General features: G+C 43.8%; 1 protein-coding gene across 1 annotated transcript in view; it reads right to left on the bottom strand.

Annotated features, from left to right (window-relative positions):
* PRODH (proline dehydrogenase 1) overlaps positions 1–16,822 on the bottom strand; it is a 185,193-nt gene that overhangs the window by 22,589 nt on the left and 145,782 nt on the right. The window contains exon 12 of the mRNA XM_088465355.1: positions 149–247. Within this exon, the coding sequence (XP_088321481.1) occupies positions 149–247 (99 nt within the window). The remainder of the gene's footprint in view (positions 1–148; positions 248–16,822) is intronic.

Genomic DNA, 16,822 nt, shown 5'->3' with positions numbered 1-16,822 from the left:
TCAATCTACAGCTCTGCTCAATAGGGAGGCACTTTATGAATAATAATAATAATAATATTATTATTATGCCAATTGCTGCTCCAACCACGTTTATTTTTTCAACACATCTAATCAGTTATGGAAATAGAACCTGCTGTATACAGCTTACCTTTTCATGGTGAATTTCACAGTATCTTCATTGTGAGAGGCTACCATTACATTTGCTTTGCGATTGTTTCTGATCTCTTCCAAGACATAATCAAGACATCTGCCGGACAAAAGGGTGTAATCATAACTCACAATAGCCTTGATGATTGGCTAGAGAATTATACAATGAACAAAATGACATATACATTAATCAATCAATCAGGGAATAATATACCAATCGGAGGTGGGAAAATCATTTTCTAGAAGCAAAAAGTACTTAGTGCAACTGTGGTGTCTTCTTTTGGAGAGAGAAGAATAAAAGAAATATCAAAATGAAGTCTGTTACATCACGAATAGAACATACCCTTTAATGCACCTTTCATGCCAGTCAACTACTTACAGTTAAACTCTGATTTAAACTGTGACCTATGCGGTTATCTATAGTTTTACTGTTAAAACATTACAAAGCAGAATATTCTATTTTTCACAAGTCAACTTGCTTTAACTTTATAAACAGATTAATAAATGTATAACCAAGATATTAAAAAAAAAAAAAAAAATTCCACATTTTTAATCTGCATTTTATTAGGCCTCAATAACAAAGTGTTGCACAAATTCATTAATGCAAAGCGTTACATGATCGGAATCGTTAAACAACGATCGATGCTTGTGTAAAGTAACAATTCTCAATAGTGTCATGTGACCTTAATAAAGTTGGTACCTTATCTAATAGAAACTCTAGCTTGCATTAATTTAGTCTTCTTAGAACTAGCACCATGAACATCTGCTGCCTCACCTCCCAACTGATAAATTCCACCCACTCCTGCCTGTTGTCCGTGCGGTTCCCTACATCTGGTACTCTCTCCAACTCCAACTCTCCACCTTGGTCCAAAGCTTTAAATCTGCTCTCAAAACTCACCGCTTTCTTAAAGCTTTCCAACTCTCATCCTAACTCACCACTCCATGGTCCGCGCTCACTGACTCTCCCCTTGGTGTCACCCCTGTCTGTCCACCCCTCCCCACTACTGTAAGTTCTCACAAGCAGGGCTCTCTTCCCTCACGTGCAGCAATGGTTATATAAGCTTGTATCATATGTTCTACAATGTTGTGTACTGTAACATAGCTCCCAACTGTCCTGCATTCTCTGGGACTGTCCTGCTGTTACACCCGCCGGCCGGGAAGTCAGGGGGAGCACAAACAGATGACGTGCGCATGGCTTTTATTCTCTAGTGTAGGGAGAGCCTGGGGGCTGCAGCTTGGAGAGTGTTGGGCATGAACCCATAGTGACGTAAACGGGTGTGTTGCGAGGCTCTGCCCTGGTTTCTCCGCCCAGTTTTCACAATGATATGCTCCTTTTACGCAAAGCCCCGTCCCCTTACTATGTAAAGTGCTGTGGAACCCTTGTGGCTCCATATAAACAATAAAAATAATTACGGCCCGTCCCTGCCTGGAGAACCTTCCAGTGCACTTGTACGAAACCAAGACAATTTTTTCTGGTATCTGGTGCACTTCATAACCAAGTACTATCCTTATATTCATTAGAATTCAGCCAATTAATGCACTAGAAACTGGTGACAACTGAGACATGGCACACTGTGCCTCATGCTTCAGGTGCAATCACAGAATATCCATTTTAAGCCTAAACAACCAGTTTGAAACTGAGCTAATTTAGAACTCTATATTTGTATAAAATGATGATCTGATTGCCAGAAGTACTTGATAGACTTCCCAACTTCCTGCCTGCACTCATTGAGCAAACACTCCCACCCAACTTGTTCACCTTAATCCCACCGTACCAATTCCAAAGCTATTTGAGCAATTCCAAAAGGATTTACTTTATTTCAGAGAACTATGACAAAGTCAGAAAGACTATTGATTTAATATTAAAAAAAATGGTGACAGTACACACAATGAAACCAAGCAGGAGGTAGCAGTTTTATTTAAGATACAGTACACGGTCCTTGCTCCTGGAGATGCATTTAGATTATCCTGGGAACTCTGTAATACTGCCTAAATCCACATTTTAGACAGCACAGGGAAAACAAATGCTGAAAGGATGCGGCAGTGTCTGCAGTGTTTCTCTGTCTGACTATCTGAGGCATACAGATAGCTCTGCTGAAACTAATCCAGAAATGTTATTACTAAATTGTAATGAGCCATTCTATCAAGTCTGTATTTGCTATAAAGCATATGTCCTAAACTTTCAAACAGAATGTAAAGCACGCCACTGCTCATGATAAGATAACTATAAGTACTTGCCAAGTGTATAATAATTAGTACAAATGGCAAATACAGAAGGATAAAGCTTTATAATGTGCCAATTAGTATTTTATGGTGAAGGTGTTAAACTGTACATCTAATTTTAGAAAAAAAAAGTAGAGTAATACATATATTTCATATAAACATGCATGGCTGCACATCGCGAGAAAACTACTTTCAGTTTTGATGTTTTCGCAGTATCCAATTTCAAGCAAGTTTCTGAAAAAATCTCCCGAATACAGACCAATTGTGCGAATGGGGGTGGGAACTTATCACTTTCCTGCCATTACCTCATACTATTTAAGAATTACTGGGATGTAGTCGTGGCACCATTTTGACCAGGGTGCAGCTTGGAAAGACTTTTGGAGCAGCGTTTGGATCAATTTGGATTGCCTGCTACAGCAGAAGAAGAGACCAGAAAAAGCACATCGGAGATCAGATACAGCAGAGAGGAGAGCAGCAGAGATGGAGAAAAAAAAATATCTCCTAAAGGTCATAAAAACCTTAGAAATTCTCAACATGTATTTTTTATTTTTATTATATACAGAAACCAAAGATCTGTTGATAGTCAACATTCGTGTAACTAAATTTTCTACTTTTTACCACGTTGCCAAAAAAGCCAGCCCAAACCCCCGAAAAATTCTCACTCGCTTGTAATTGGATAGCTTCTACGCGAAAAGGCAGTGTTTTACTCCCAAAAGGAAAATTGGAGAAAAATTCTCTAGAGAAAAATGGGTCTGTATGTAAAAACTGCCCCACATCCACAACCACTCCAACTCTCCGACGCTCTCAACCCCCTTGCAGTCATCAAAAGATGGCTCTCCCCATCCAGCACCACTTCTCCTGTTGACCTCTCTTTCCCCCACACCTCATGACAGTGAACTGGCAAGGTGGTGGCATGGGAGTCCTTCACTTCAATCAATGCACCTACTGGGCCCTAGCCACTGAACCATCCCTCTCCCAACATCTCCCTTGAGGTCCAGTGCCTCATGCACCCTGTTCAACTTTAAGCGTTGATCATCTATGATCTCCGTGGCCACACCTTCTAGAAAACATTCCCTCATCCTGTGTGACTTCAAAATTCCAATAGACAATACCACTGATGCTGCTGCCTACAAATTCCTCTACCTCTCTTGGCTTTGCAAATGGACTTAGGGCCTAATACAGAGGCGCTCGCAAAAAGCGAGCGCTCGCTCTGAATCAGGGCGGGCGCTTGTTGTTTAGCTGCGGCCTCTCGCATAGCTGTGGGTTACTACCCACAGCTTATGCGAGCGGCCAGGTGATGTTCGCGATGGTCTTGACCATCGCGACCATTGGGCTTGTGATGAGACCCTTGCGGTAGGGGTCTCGTTGCTGCAAGCCCCAGTGGACTTCCTGCTCTAATAGAGCAGGAAGTCCACCTACTGACATCACGAGTGATGTTAGTAGGGCAGCCCACAAACGATCAACATCGACAGCCGCCCCTTTTGGATGCGAGCGCCGGAGCGAGTGCTTTTTGCGCTCGCTCCGGGGCTCGAACACACGCAGTGCGCACGCCGCACATGCGCACTGGGCCACCATCGACCTGCTTGTGAGCGCTATGCGCTTGCGAGCAGGTCTGAATCAGGCCCTTAGTCCCCCTCCCCTTAAACTGGTCACTGTCTTCAAATAGTCTTCTGCCACCAATGTGACATCACCAACTTCACCAACTCCCTCTTCCATCATCTTTCCTTTACTCTCTCGTCTCCTCCTCCATTCCCAAAGTTACTCTCACCAAGTGCAACCACGCCCTAGATCTGTCCCAGTTTTTCTCTTCTCTTGACTTACTACTTTTCTGACTCCTCCTTCCCTCGATCTTCTGGTGACCCTCAAGGGTCTGTTTTAGGCCCTTTTAATCTCATCTTAAACCTGTTTGCTTGGAAAACACATCAGAATCTCTGGCTATCTCTACCCTAACAACACCATAATCCACCTCTAATCCCCTGACCACTCTCCCAGAGTCCTCTCTGATATCTAACAATATTTCAGCTATTTTATCCTGGATGTCCCAGTTCTTTCTGAAACTCAATATGTTAATATGTCCAAAACTGGACTCCATATATTCCCTCTCCCCATCCAGGAACACCTCATCACTGCTCATTTTTCTATTGGTTGACGGCATAATCTTCTCCTTTAGGAAAATAAATAATGCTAAACCACCTGGGTGCCTAGTCTATTGTAACTAAATACACAAAATGCCACTTATCTTTCAGAGAAGCAATGCTTTCCTACTAATTGATGGTTATTGCGTGGAGAATAAACTATGTAAAGAAAAAATAAATACAATCTAGTGCAACCAGTTCACATAGTGGTATACATTTCAATCATAAAAGTAAATTCCCAATGGGAAAAATGCAAAAGTCCTCCCAACAGACTCTCAAACATCCTTCAGGGCAAATATATAGAGGGTTAACAATTGTAATATTGCCCTCAAAAGTAACATGTTCATAGAAGACTGCAGGATTAGAAAATAACAATCCATTAGTTATTACAAATCCTTTGGTTATTCTTTTATTCCAAGTAATAAAAAACATATAAAAAGGACAAAAAAAAAGTCTTAAAAATATCCCTTTTAATATATAGATTTGAGTAAAACAGTTCAAAGCCTTATGTTCCAAAACAGCCAACAAGTATTACACCAAAAAATGGTGAAGATGGACTTCTACCAAATGAGATACAAGGCCTGTAATCACTGAAGTGATGTTCTCTATCCCAGAAAAACCTCAGCTTCAAAACAGGATCCACTCTCCTCTATCCTGGTAAAGTCCTCCAGTATCCCTCTGCACCAAGGCAGGAGAGAGGAGAGTGAACTGTACTGTTCAATACATTGGCCCCTGCATTTCCAGACTTTTGAACCCTTCGGTCAGAGGTCATACAACCATAACCCAACAATTGCATTGTTTTGAAATCGGTGTAGGAAATCCAATGTGTCCCCCTCCTTGTTTGTCATTACATTATACTGGAAAATCGCAGTTCCAACCAGGTTTGACTTTTTATCATAAGTTTGAGAAAGGGTTCCTAGAGGTGAGGAATTTCTTTACAGGGGCTTTCACTCAACAAAACATACCGCTGTCTAAATAAGTAAACTCTTAAATCTGGAAATGCATACAAATAATTTATGAAAATGAAGCATATTTGCAGAATGTCATAAGCACAGTATACTGAAAATCCCTTAAATGGCCATACATTTTAATCAGTTGTAACTGCCTTGGTAATAAGAGATTCCTCAGTTCATGGTTCTCTTGGTTATCACAGGCAACCATCAGGGGCACATTTAGTTGTGCTTAGCCCTTCTCTGCAGTGTGATTGGACAATTAAGAACACCAGCTTCACTGGTAAAAGAACAGGTATTGTCAATCAGCCACTCATTCTAAAGCCTGAAAAAAAATGAAAAATGTCCTGATCACTTCATCAGGAGTTGCATGGAGTGGAGAGTGCGGAATTTTGTATTTCTACAGTGATTTAGAAAAAAATAATTTAGTGGTGTGATTTTTATAGTACTTTGAATGCCCCAGTATTTAGACCATATGAATACTTCGATTGTGAACAAGGCAGCCACACAAAAGACAATTCTGCCACTTGTCCTTTGCTGCAAAGTAACTGGGAAAGTAGCAAGAATCACTTCCACCTAACACCGGGGCCTGTTTGATTACTGCACATACACATCAATGGTGGTAATCTACTTGTAATGGTGGTAATCCTCTAACTGTGTTTCCTATTATTCTCACTAATAACCTTGGGCTTCATGGTATGATGCATATCATGTGATGAGAGCCTGTTTCTGGCAGACATTCTGGTTTTCCCTCCAGGGAGTTTAAAAATGAGATTCAAAACTTAAAAGCTACTGAATTTACTATTAACGGGAAAAAACAACATAATATAGGATTTTGCTTTAATAAAATGTAAAAAAAAAAATAAATGTTTGATTTGTGAACCTATTCGCTATATATCAAACTGCTGATGAAACTAACAGCAAGAGCTTTGATCACACCAAAAAACTTAGGACAACTACTTCTAAAGCCTAGACCCTGTTTCAATGAATGAGTGGAAGGATTCAAGTATAAGGATGTATTCTAAGCAAAGTTAAGTATTTAAATAGGAGTAGAGCTACAGTAGCTACACACTGCACATATATTGGGGCGATTTGCCAATAATCGGCTGATCGGCCTGATTTACTGTATAGTGTGTATGAACGATCGTTTTAGCATTTTGCTGATAAAATGGTTAAAAAATGTCCACAAACGCATTCTTTCGATTATCTGATAGATCGGCCAAGACCGAAAATCTCTGCCTCAATTACCCGATATCGAGCAGTGTATGTGCATTTTCGATAATCAACTGATATTTCCTATGTTTTTCTGTCACTATGTATTCCTCCTTGCGGGAGTACATAAGCAAAATGAGTGTGGTGTGGTGGATAAACGGTAGCATATAATAAAAGATTGCATAATGTGTAGCACAGATAGTGGGGCTGGCAATTTGCTGAAAAATCACCCCATTTCTCGTCCCGAACAAAAAAAATCTGACAGTGTGTAGCTAGTTTTAGTACCAGGTAGTAATGGGACCTTATGTCAATTAGTAGTAGCTTACCAAATACATGCAATCTCAGACTAAGTGATGTATAAGGGAAAATTTGATCCCGTTTACAATAATCAACATTATGGGGGGAACTCAATTAGCCATGGTAGTTTATCGTGGGGTAATTATCCCCGGGACCATTCAATTAGCACCGAAGGTAGCAGTTAATGGGGATTTTTTTCCCAGATAAATAGACTGTTTTCGGATGGCATGACCATGTTAACACATAGGTCTGTGAATTTATCACGGATTCTGGGCTTGATTGTAACCCAGTCGCAAGCCGGCTCCGTCGTGCGCATGCGCTAGACCCGGAGAGCGACGGGCAATCCGTCGCTCCGGGTCTCGTACCAAAGGGGGCGTGCTGTCGATGTTGAGTGACAGTACATCCCCTTTGGTGGGCGGGCCAGGGGAGTGGCTGCCCAAACGCAGGCGTTCCCATGTGAACGCCTCCGTTTGGGGGCGGCCACACCGACATCACGAGTGATGTCAGTGGGAGAGATTTCGGCTCTGTTAGAGCCAAAATCTCTCTGGGGCTTGCGGCAACGAGACCCTACCACAAGGGTCACGTTGCAAGCCTGATGGTCGCTCGCTATAGCTGTGGGTGGTCACCCACAGCTATGCGAGCGGCCAGGAGGCCGTTCTAATAAAAAAAAAAAAGCCCGTCCCTGATTCAGAGCAAGCGTTCTGTCACAGCGTCCGGCTCTGAATCAGGGTCTCTGTGTGTTAACGCCCGTTAAGAGTTACCGGGTGAGAAAAAGGGATTCTAATGAATAGCCCCAGGCATTCAAGCCCGAGGCTACCACCCTTTTTTAAACCGGGTACATTACCGAGGATACTTAAAACCTTCAGTGAATAATGTTGCATAAATAGTATAATTTATTGTAGCAAGCACAAAATTTTACCAAATTAATGGACAACCATGCAACCGCACCACTATTAAAAGTTAGACAAGGGCTGTTTAAACTTGAGACTAATATTTGTAAATGGCTGAATGGTATGAGCGCTGTTGCTAGGTAATGTAGATGTATTATTCCTAAGGTGTTGTATTGGTGGGTTTTAGCCTATAAGATCTTGGTAGGTGTGGTTTGGCTTTTGGTTAGGGGGTACACTTAGTAACTGCCATCCTTTTCTGTTTGGATGTTATTGACTTGATCCTGAAAATCAAGGTGGATATTGCTATTCTGAATGCTAGATGGCCGAGCTGTGGGGGTGGTATGGCGGAGATACTGCCACGTTTAGTATGGTGAGGATCTAGGGATCATGCGGCTCTTGACAAAGCCAGGAAAATAATTAATATAGCTGTGTCCCATTTTTTCAAGAGTTTTGGAGGCTCAGTGGTTTGGCACTCCATGATCAACTTGGACTGCAATTGTATAGGCCTTATGGGGTTAATTTGTCAATTTGGCTCTGAGGATTTTTTCTTAAGTTTTAGAGTAGCTTGGATTGCTTCCTTTTACGGTGGCAGGCTGCAGTTCGGTGAACCTAGCTTTGGTGGCAAGGTGTTGCAGATCAACTGCCACATGACAAGAGGTCGCTGTGGGACACTTACCCCTTCAAAGTAAGGCAGGGTGTCCTACTTATGAGGGGGGTACTGGGTGCTTCTTTGCAGAGGCGCTCAGTCTGTGTAAGAGCAAGGGGAGTTAAGTCCTTCACAGCGCAGTTGCGTCCACAGGAGGAGAGTTTTAGACGTCCCTCACCTTGTGTATATTAATTGTGACTGGAGCTGATTTTGTGATGCCTTCTTTGACACCTTTTAGAGTTATTATTCAGTCATAATAAATAAAACCTTTTTAATCTAAGCAGCTGTTGGCTGTGTGGTTATTTCATTTAGAGTTATAAGGGTTTTTCTCACCTAATGGTTAATTGCAATTGAATGGACATATATTATACCATCTTGGTTCTATTAGTACTTTACACTTGGCACAACAGAACTGTAGCTTTGCTGTCCTCGCTTTTTTTTTTTTTTTTTAATTCCTACTAATGGGACTTTTCCATTGTAGAGTGTGATCCTTCATATACCAAGTTCCATAAGGGTTTCTGCCTCCATTGAATGTAAAGGTGTTTTATTCCAGGGAACTACTTGCTTTATCTTGTCAACTATTATTTGGGTTATATTGTGGGCAGTTTATGCACACAGGCTGGAATGTAGCATGGATGGAACAGGTGGAGCTTGTGATCCAGGCGCTAGCTCAGGTCAACCACAGGTCTCTTTAAAAGTTTGAATCATCCATCAAGCCTATACAGATCTACGTAAAAATAAAGGGGACGCTGCAGATGTGGTGCCTGCTTGAAGGGTGATCATTGTGCAATGTGTAGATTCAACGCAGTTTCTTCTAATGCCGCTGGCTATATCTAGTTACAGCCTGCTTGGGATGGGTGTGCCCAGCAAGAATGGGCGTGGTTTTGATGAACCGCACAAAATGATGCAAACGAGACACCAAACAAGAGGGGCATCCATATGCTAGCCCTATGGAATGTGCTGTGACCGTGCTTTCTTCACTCTTTCACCTCATCCTGACTCAGGTTGCTGTAATGAATCTAATGCTGGGTACACACTGGCTGACATATCAGCTGTTCAACTGAAAGGCCGATATATCGTGTGCACGTTGGCCAGTGTGTACAGACGATATGTCTGTGAACAAGGTCTTTCCCAGACATTTCGAGTCGACTGTGCAGCACAGCCAATGGCAGATATATCTGCACATCATGCTATGTGTACGGGCGGTCAAACATACTATACACTTCATACTTCCTCTCCCCATTGTTCGGTACAACTATTCGTACCCTGCACCTCAATTTAAACAATAAACCCCCTAGTGTACAGTGCTGATGCAGGAGTTTCCCCTTCTGTATGTTTATGTGCCGTTTAGTCTGGCCCATTATGTTATGTTTACATATGGCAGCAGCGTAGCCAGATATCTGTAGAGTGTGTATAGTTTCACAACCTTTTCAGCAAATGCTTTTGAGGAATGAGAAGCACAAGGTGAGTACACATGAATCTACAAGTTGATCGGAACTATCAATCGTAAGTATAATTGTAAGAAGATTTGCATCTCAAGTATAATTGATTTCAAACTCAAAATTTCCTAGCAAGCTGTTCCAACAGAAATTTTATATAATAACTTTCCCAGGAGAATATGAATTGTAGTGTTTTTACTAACATCCATTTATACACTCAAAAAATTAGGATAATTGGATAAAATAAGAGTTATGGTATAACATACCTTTGTTAACTCTTTTTCTTCAAGGGGTCCATAGGGTCCACAGGAATTACCTCGGGGTATGTGGTTGGAGTGATCCAGGCACCAAACAGTGACAAGCTTTAGCTCCCAGGATGCACTGGGTCCTCATTATATATATATATATATATATATATATATATATATAATATATATATATATGTATCCCCCTGGCTACTGTCTTCACGGTCAACCACTTGAGGTCTACTGATTTAAGGGGTTCAAATGGGGGAGACTGTAGAGCCCTGAGAACCAGAGGCAAATGCCACGGAGCTCTTGGAGGGATAAAGGGAGGCTGAACCCTTAGAACACCCAGAAATTATGTCCTAACATCAGGCAGGGGGGCGATCCTTTGCTGAAACCAAACAGAGTGCAGACACCTGAACGCTCAAGGTGGCCAGGTGGAGACCCAGGTCTTACCCAGCCTGTAGAAAAGCAAGCACTCGCGAGATCCTAAAAACCTCAGGATCATATTTTCTTTGGCTACACCATTGAAAATACGAGTGCCAAATTCTGTAATAGATGCGGTCAGAGGAAGACTTTCGTGCCCTAAGCATCGTCTGATTTACAGAGGCAGTAAAACTCTTGGCTCTTAAGATGGAAGATTCAAGAGCCACGTCGTCAAAGACAGACGGGGAAGGTCCGGATGTAGGCAGGGACCCTGTGTTAACATGTCCGGCCTTAGAGGAAGAGGCCATGGAGTGTCTATGGAGAGACTCTGAAGGTCGGTGAACTAATGGTGTCTTGGCCAAGAAGGGACTATCAGTATTACTGTGCCGCCCTCCTGCTTGAATAACCCGATGACCCTTGAGAGGAGGGAGATCGGAGGAAAGAGATACGCTAGCTTGAAGTCCCACTTCACTGCTAGAACGTCCACAAAAGCAGCTGAGGGATCCCTGGTTCTGGACCCGTACCTGAGGACCTTGTGGTCGTGGCCTGAGGCCATGAGGTCTACCTCTGGTAATCCCCATTTGTCCACTAGGATCTGAAAGGCATCTGGATGAAGAGTCCATTCCCCGGTGTGTATATCCTAATGACTTAGGAAGTCTGATTCCCAGTTGAGGACTCCTGGTTTGAAAACTGCCGAGATTGCTGGAAGATGACATTCTGCCCATACTAGAATGTTTTTCACTTCCGCCATGGCTGCCAGACTTCGAGTGCCTCCCTGATGGTTGAGGTAGGCTAGTGCGGTCATGTTGTCGGACTGTTTCTGGACAGGCCTGCCCTTCAGTATACCCTGTGCCTGAACAAGTGGCCTGAATACTGCACAAAGTTACAGAATGTTTATGGATAGGTGACCCTCCTTGGTCTTCCATCTTCCCTGAAAAATGTGATGACCCGTAACTGCGCCCCATCCGCGGAGGCTGGCATCAGTAGCGAGAAGCACCCAATCTGGAATCCAGAAGGGGCGACCCCTGTTCAGACGAAACGTCTGCAGCCACCATGAGAGAGCAAGCCGAACCTCTGGAGAAAGACTGATAGTCTGTTAATTTATTAACTGATACTCCCCACTCCACCGGGAGAGGATCAGCTGTTGCAGTGGTCTGGAGTGGAACGGAGCACATTCCACCATGTCGAAGGTGGACACCATGGACCCCGGAACCTGCATCGCTGAGTGGATAGACACCCTCTGATTGTGGAGAAATCTGCAAATCCGTAATTGAAGGGCCAAAATCTTATCTCCTGGCAGATATATCATCTGTGCCAGAGAATCCAGGAGTGCACCTAAATGCACTATCTGTTGTACTGGAGAAAGACTACTTTTTCCAATATATGATCCAGCCTTGCCTGTGTAGGCAGGCAATCGACCATCTGAGATGATGTTGTAATACATCTGGAGACTGTGCCAGTATCAGGAGGTTGTCCAAGTATGGCAGTATTCTGACTCCCTGACGCCTAAGTTAGGCCGTCATTACTGCCATTATTTTGGTAAAGACCCGCGGGGCCGTTGACAAACCAAAAAAGGCAGCGCCTGAAATTAGAAATGTTGCTGCAGAACAGCAAACCACAGAAACCTTTGGTGGGAAGGCGTAATTGGCACATGCAGATACGCATCCTGAATGTCCAAGGACACCGTAAAATCCCCAGGTTCCATTGCCAGAACAATTGACCGAAGAGTTTCCATACGGAACTTAGGTACCCAGATAAATCTGTTGAGGCCTTTCAGAGTCAGAATAGTCCGGTGGGACCCATTGGACTTCTGGATCAAAAATAGATTGGAATAATAACTCTTCCTTTGCTGATCTAATGGAACTGGGATTATCACCCCTGAAGCCAGCAGGGAACAAATGGCCTGCTGGAGGGCTAAGGCCTTGGTAGACTCCAAAGGAGGAGCTGAGCAAAAAAACCTTTGTGAGGGACCCTTCCAGAAAATCAGGGCGTACCCTTGAGAGACCACTTCTCGGACCCAGGAGTCTGTTGTTGTCTGATGCCAGGTATCCAAAAACTGAAGCAGTTGGCCTTCCACTATGGGATTCCCCAAGAGGCCTGCCCCATCATACCGAGGGTTTGTCGTCTGACTTGGAAGCCGGACGTCTGATTGCCCAAGATCTCTTAGTTTGCGATCTCCTACGAGAAGTGGATTGTCTAAAGAAAGACTCTCCTTCCGCTTTTCCTTGCGGGCGAAAGGCTCGAAATGACGACTGCCTAGGCCTAGGGGTAGTCATCGAAGGCAGACTGGCAACTTTAGAAGCTGCCAGAGTAGCCACAATCTTATCCAATTCTGGGCCTGATTCAGAGCCGCTCGTAAGCGGCTGCTCGTTCGCTCTGAGCGATGTTCGCACAACTGCGCATGCGTATGGGTCGTAATGCGCATGCGCAAACCAGTCATTGCGGTCGGAAATCGTGCGCTCGCAAAACAGTGAGGGGCTGCTAATGTGATTGACAGAATGTACAGTTTGTGGGTGGTAACAGGGGAAGGTGCTTGAAAACGGGGGAGTGGAGATCCGAATGCAGGCGTGCCAAACGGTCAAAAGGGCGTTTAATGGAAGTGCATAATTAGTAAAGGAGCGTCATCGACCACGTCACTAGGTTGTCTTTTAGCCTGAACTGCTCGCAGTGATAGCGGTAAGAAAAACCTACCACAAGCACTGCGAGCAGTTCAGATGCCTTTCGATGTACTCGATTAATCTAATAAATACCGGAGATGACGTGTGAGGCAAACGTCAAAGGGGCGTCTTTACAAAATAGGGAGCGCATTTTTCGTTCGCTCGCTCAGACAAAGAGGCGTCAACAAACCGCAAAGAGCGAGTGCTCAATTTAAATAGCCGGCCCTTTTTTGGAACGACCGTCCGCAAATAGCGTCTTGCTCTGAATTAGGCCTTCTGTGCCTCCACAGTATGCCTCCAGTAAACGGCAGGTATTTTAGAAACTTCTTGGAACCTGCATCTGCATTCCAGGCCCTTATCCATAGGACTCTGCGAGCAACAACTGAGGTATCTGATGCCTTAGAAGCTAGAATGCCGGCGTCTAATGCCACCTCCCCCAATTAGGAGCCTGCCTCCTTAATATAGGAGATAAATGTCAGCGGCTTCCTGGAAGCCTCTGGAAGAGTATTTTCTGGTGCCCCTGTCCATTCTTCAATGGCCTTGGACTTCCAGGCAGTAGCCATGGCCGGACGGGTAACATCTCCTGAGAAAAAAACACCATGAGACAGGCCTCAAGTCTTCTATCTGTAGGATCCTTAAGGGAGGATGCAGATGGTATGGGTAATGGGGCGCTCTTAACCAGATGTGCCACATGAGCATCCACAGTAGGCGGAACTTCCCATTTAGCACATTCGCCAAGTGGGAGGGGATATAAAGCTATAACCTTCTTTATAACATGGAATTGTCTATCAGGAGAACTCCATGATTCCCCCATAAGTTCAGAGTGTTGCTCAGATTTGGGCAACTGAGCCTTAATGACCTTCTGGCGCTTGAACACTGGAGCCTTCCTAGGTGTTGGCTCTTCACTATCTATGTTTAAAATAGTTTTGACCGCCCTAATCAAGGAGGGAACATCCACTGCTGCCAGATAGTCCTCCTCTCCAGAGAGAGACTCCTGAGAGGAGCCCTGTACCTCTTCAAATTCATCTGAAGATACATCAGAATCTACAGTCTGGATAGACTGATAAGAAGCCGACCGCTTTCTGTTTTTAGGTACTACCGTCCTGCCTGCTTGCAGCAATTGCAGAAATGCAGTAGGAGACGGAGCCATACTCTGGCTTGAGTGGGCATAAATATCCATCCTGGACGCATGCATAAACATAGTAGGTTGTAGCTGCTGAGGGTACCCCATAGTAGGGATCAGCATGGGTGTAGATAAATGGTTCACAACCTGCACCATAACCTCAGAAAAGGAAGCCCAGGGTGGTTCCTGCCCAGGAGTTGGTAGGCTGGAATGATGTGGTGGCTCCTTATAACAGCGACCACACAATCCATCCTGTATGAACTCCTAAGGGGACAAGTCCATCTGACAGGCTATACATGAACCAGCACAGGGGCATTAGCCTGCTTCTCCTTATCTTTAGACATAAAGGAAATGTTATGCAATGCAATACAATGACAGTGTTCACCCCCAAATCAACCCACACACCTGTAAGCAGAGGGTTATGAGGAGAAATAGCAGTGATAGTTACAGTATAACTAACAGGTATTCAGTAATAAAAAAGGCAGTAATAAAAAGGCAGTATAATACACAGCAGAACTTACATAAGTCACATACAATGCAGAAAGTTTGGCTCAAACGAAACACGTTGGAGGTTCCTGCCAGTTACACTCACCGAGGAAACATCACAATTGCAGAAAGTTCCCAGATACTGGTACCACTCTGGTTGGACTGTCCAGATCTCGGGCTGGGTGAATTGTACTTGATTGATATGCACTTTGTCAAGCTATTTTTATGTACTAGTTTTAACTTTTATTCTTGATATAAAGTTGCGATATGCTACCCTATGGTTCTCTTTGGTTTTGGTGCTGAGCTTTATTCTGAAGTCGGTGAATCCAATGAAGGTCTTGTCCTGATCCATTACATCTTCAAGCAGAGTCATATTGAGATAAGCATGATCACTTTCTATTGAATGTACGCACATTACTTACTTTTATCCAAAATTGGGTCTTAAATACTACACAATCAGCGCCTTCTTCTCCTGTTGTTTGTATCTCAATTTCAGATCTATTTTCTGGCAAGGATCGTACAAGAGGAGCAGCTTTTACAAATTGTAGTTCTAATTGTGGATGACAATTGTTATTACAGATAGCGCATTGAGGGTTTTATATATATATATATATATATATATATATATATATACACACACACATTATTTATATATATATATATATATATATATATATATATATAGTGTGTGTGTGTGTGCGCAATAGGCTCTTCGTCAGCTACGAAAAGCACGAAAGCTTAGTAGGATATTGAGCTCTGTATAACCTGGCCACCAAAGGAGAAGTATACAGGGAGATTGACCAAACCTCCTGAGATTCACAGCTGCAGTAGAGCACCTGAAAGTGGTCTCTGGGAGTCTCATATACCAGGGATGCAAGGAGAAGCAACCCAGACGTGAGTAACCTCTGTCTCTGGATCAGCGTCTGGGCTGGGGGAGGGCCTACCTCCCCTAGGCTGCATCAATCCACTGGGCGCACTGGCTTTTTACATGACCGCCGCTACTGTGGTCCAGTGTCAGAATTATATGCCCTGGTGGTCTAGTGGGAGAAGCAGTTGTCCCTGGTTCCCCACTACAGCGACCTCCGACAGGTCTCCACTGCCGGAAGTACGGACTGCCACGTGGTTTCCTGCAAGCGGGGAACCCCATTACCTGCATCCCTGTGTCTTACGGCTGCAGTCCCGGTCCCAGCATCTATTGAAACTCCGCTGACGCCAGCCGAATTCTCCAGTTCCCTCACTGGTGTTGTGGCGCCGCTGGGGGTAGATGTTGCAGCAGCACAGGCTAGCGCTGCTTACTCATTTAAAAAAATACTAAAAAAACAAAAGCTTGGGACTGCCGGAGCAGTCCCCTGTCTGTTTGGTGCACAGGATCAGTGCACCTTGTAAACAGCTAAGTGCCTGTAGCGGGGTATATATGGAGGAGGACCCAGTGCATCCTGGGAGCTAAATCTTGTAATGGTTTGGTGCCTGGATCACCCCAACCACATACCTCAAGGAAATTCCTCTGGTCCTGTGGACCCTATGGAACCGAAGAAGAAACTTTAATTTTTATTTATTTTAAAATTTGTGTGTTGCATGCTAAATGTTTGTACATGATCAGGTTGCATTCCAAACATATGGAGAGTTGTGTTACAGATGTGTCCACATGCATCTTATCTCCATGTGCTACAAGTTGCGTTAAACATAATACATGAGTGCCGTGAGACTCGTTAGTGCCGGGCGTCTTTTCATGTGACTTTTTACCTTCAAATGCATCTTATTTGCAAAGTGATGCTAATAGGAAGCATAAGCAGCTTCTGTATGCGAAATGCTACGTTACAGTGTTATAGCAGATGACCCTAGCGTAGCATTTTGCATGCAGATACACTCACAGTTGCACACACAATATAGACATACTACATATCTTAAATCAGCAATAGCTGCTTGTGCGCCCTATTCGCATCGCT

This window comes from Taudactylus pleione, unplaced genomic scaffold (assembly GCF_031769625.1).
Source record: "Taudactylus pleione unplaced genomic scaffold, aTauple2 ptg000062l, whole genome shotgun sequence".
In the NCBI taxonomy this organism is placed as follows: Eukaryota; Metazoa; Chordata; class Amphibia; order Anura; family Myobatrachidae; genus Taudactylus; species Taudactylus pleione.
This window is presented reverse-complemented; position numbering and strand designations above follow the sequence as displayed.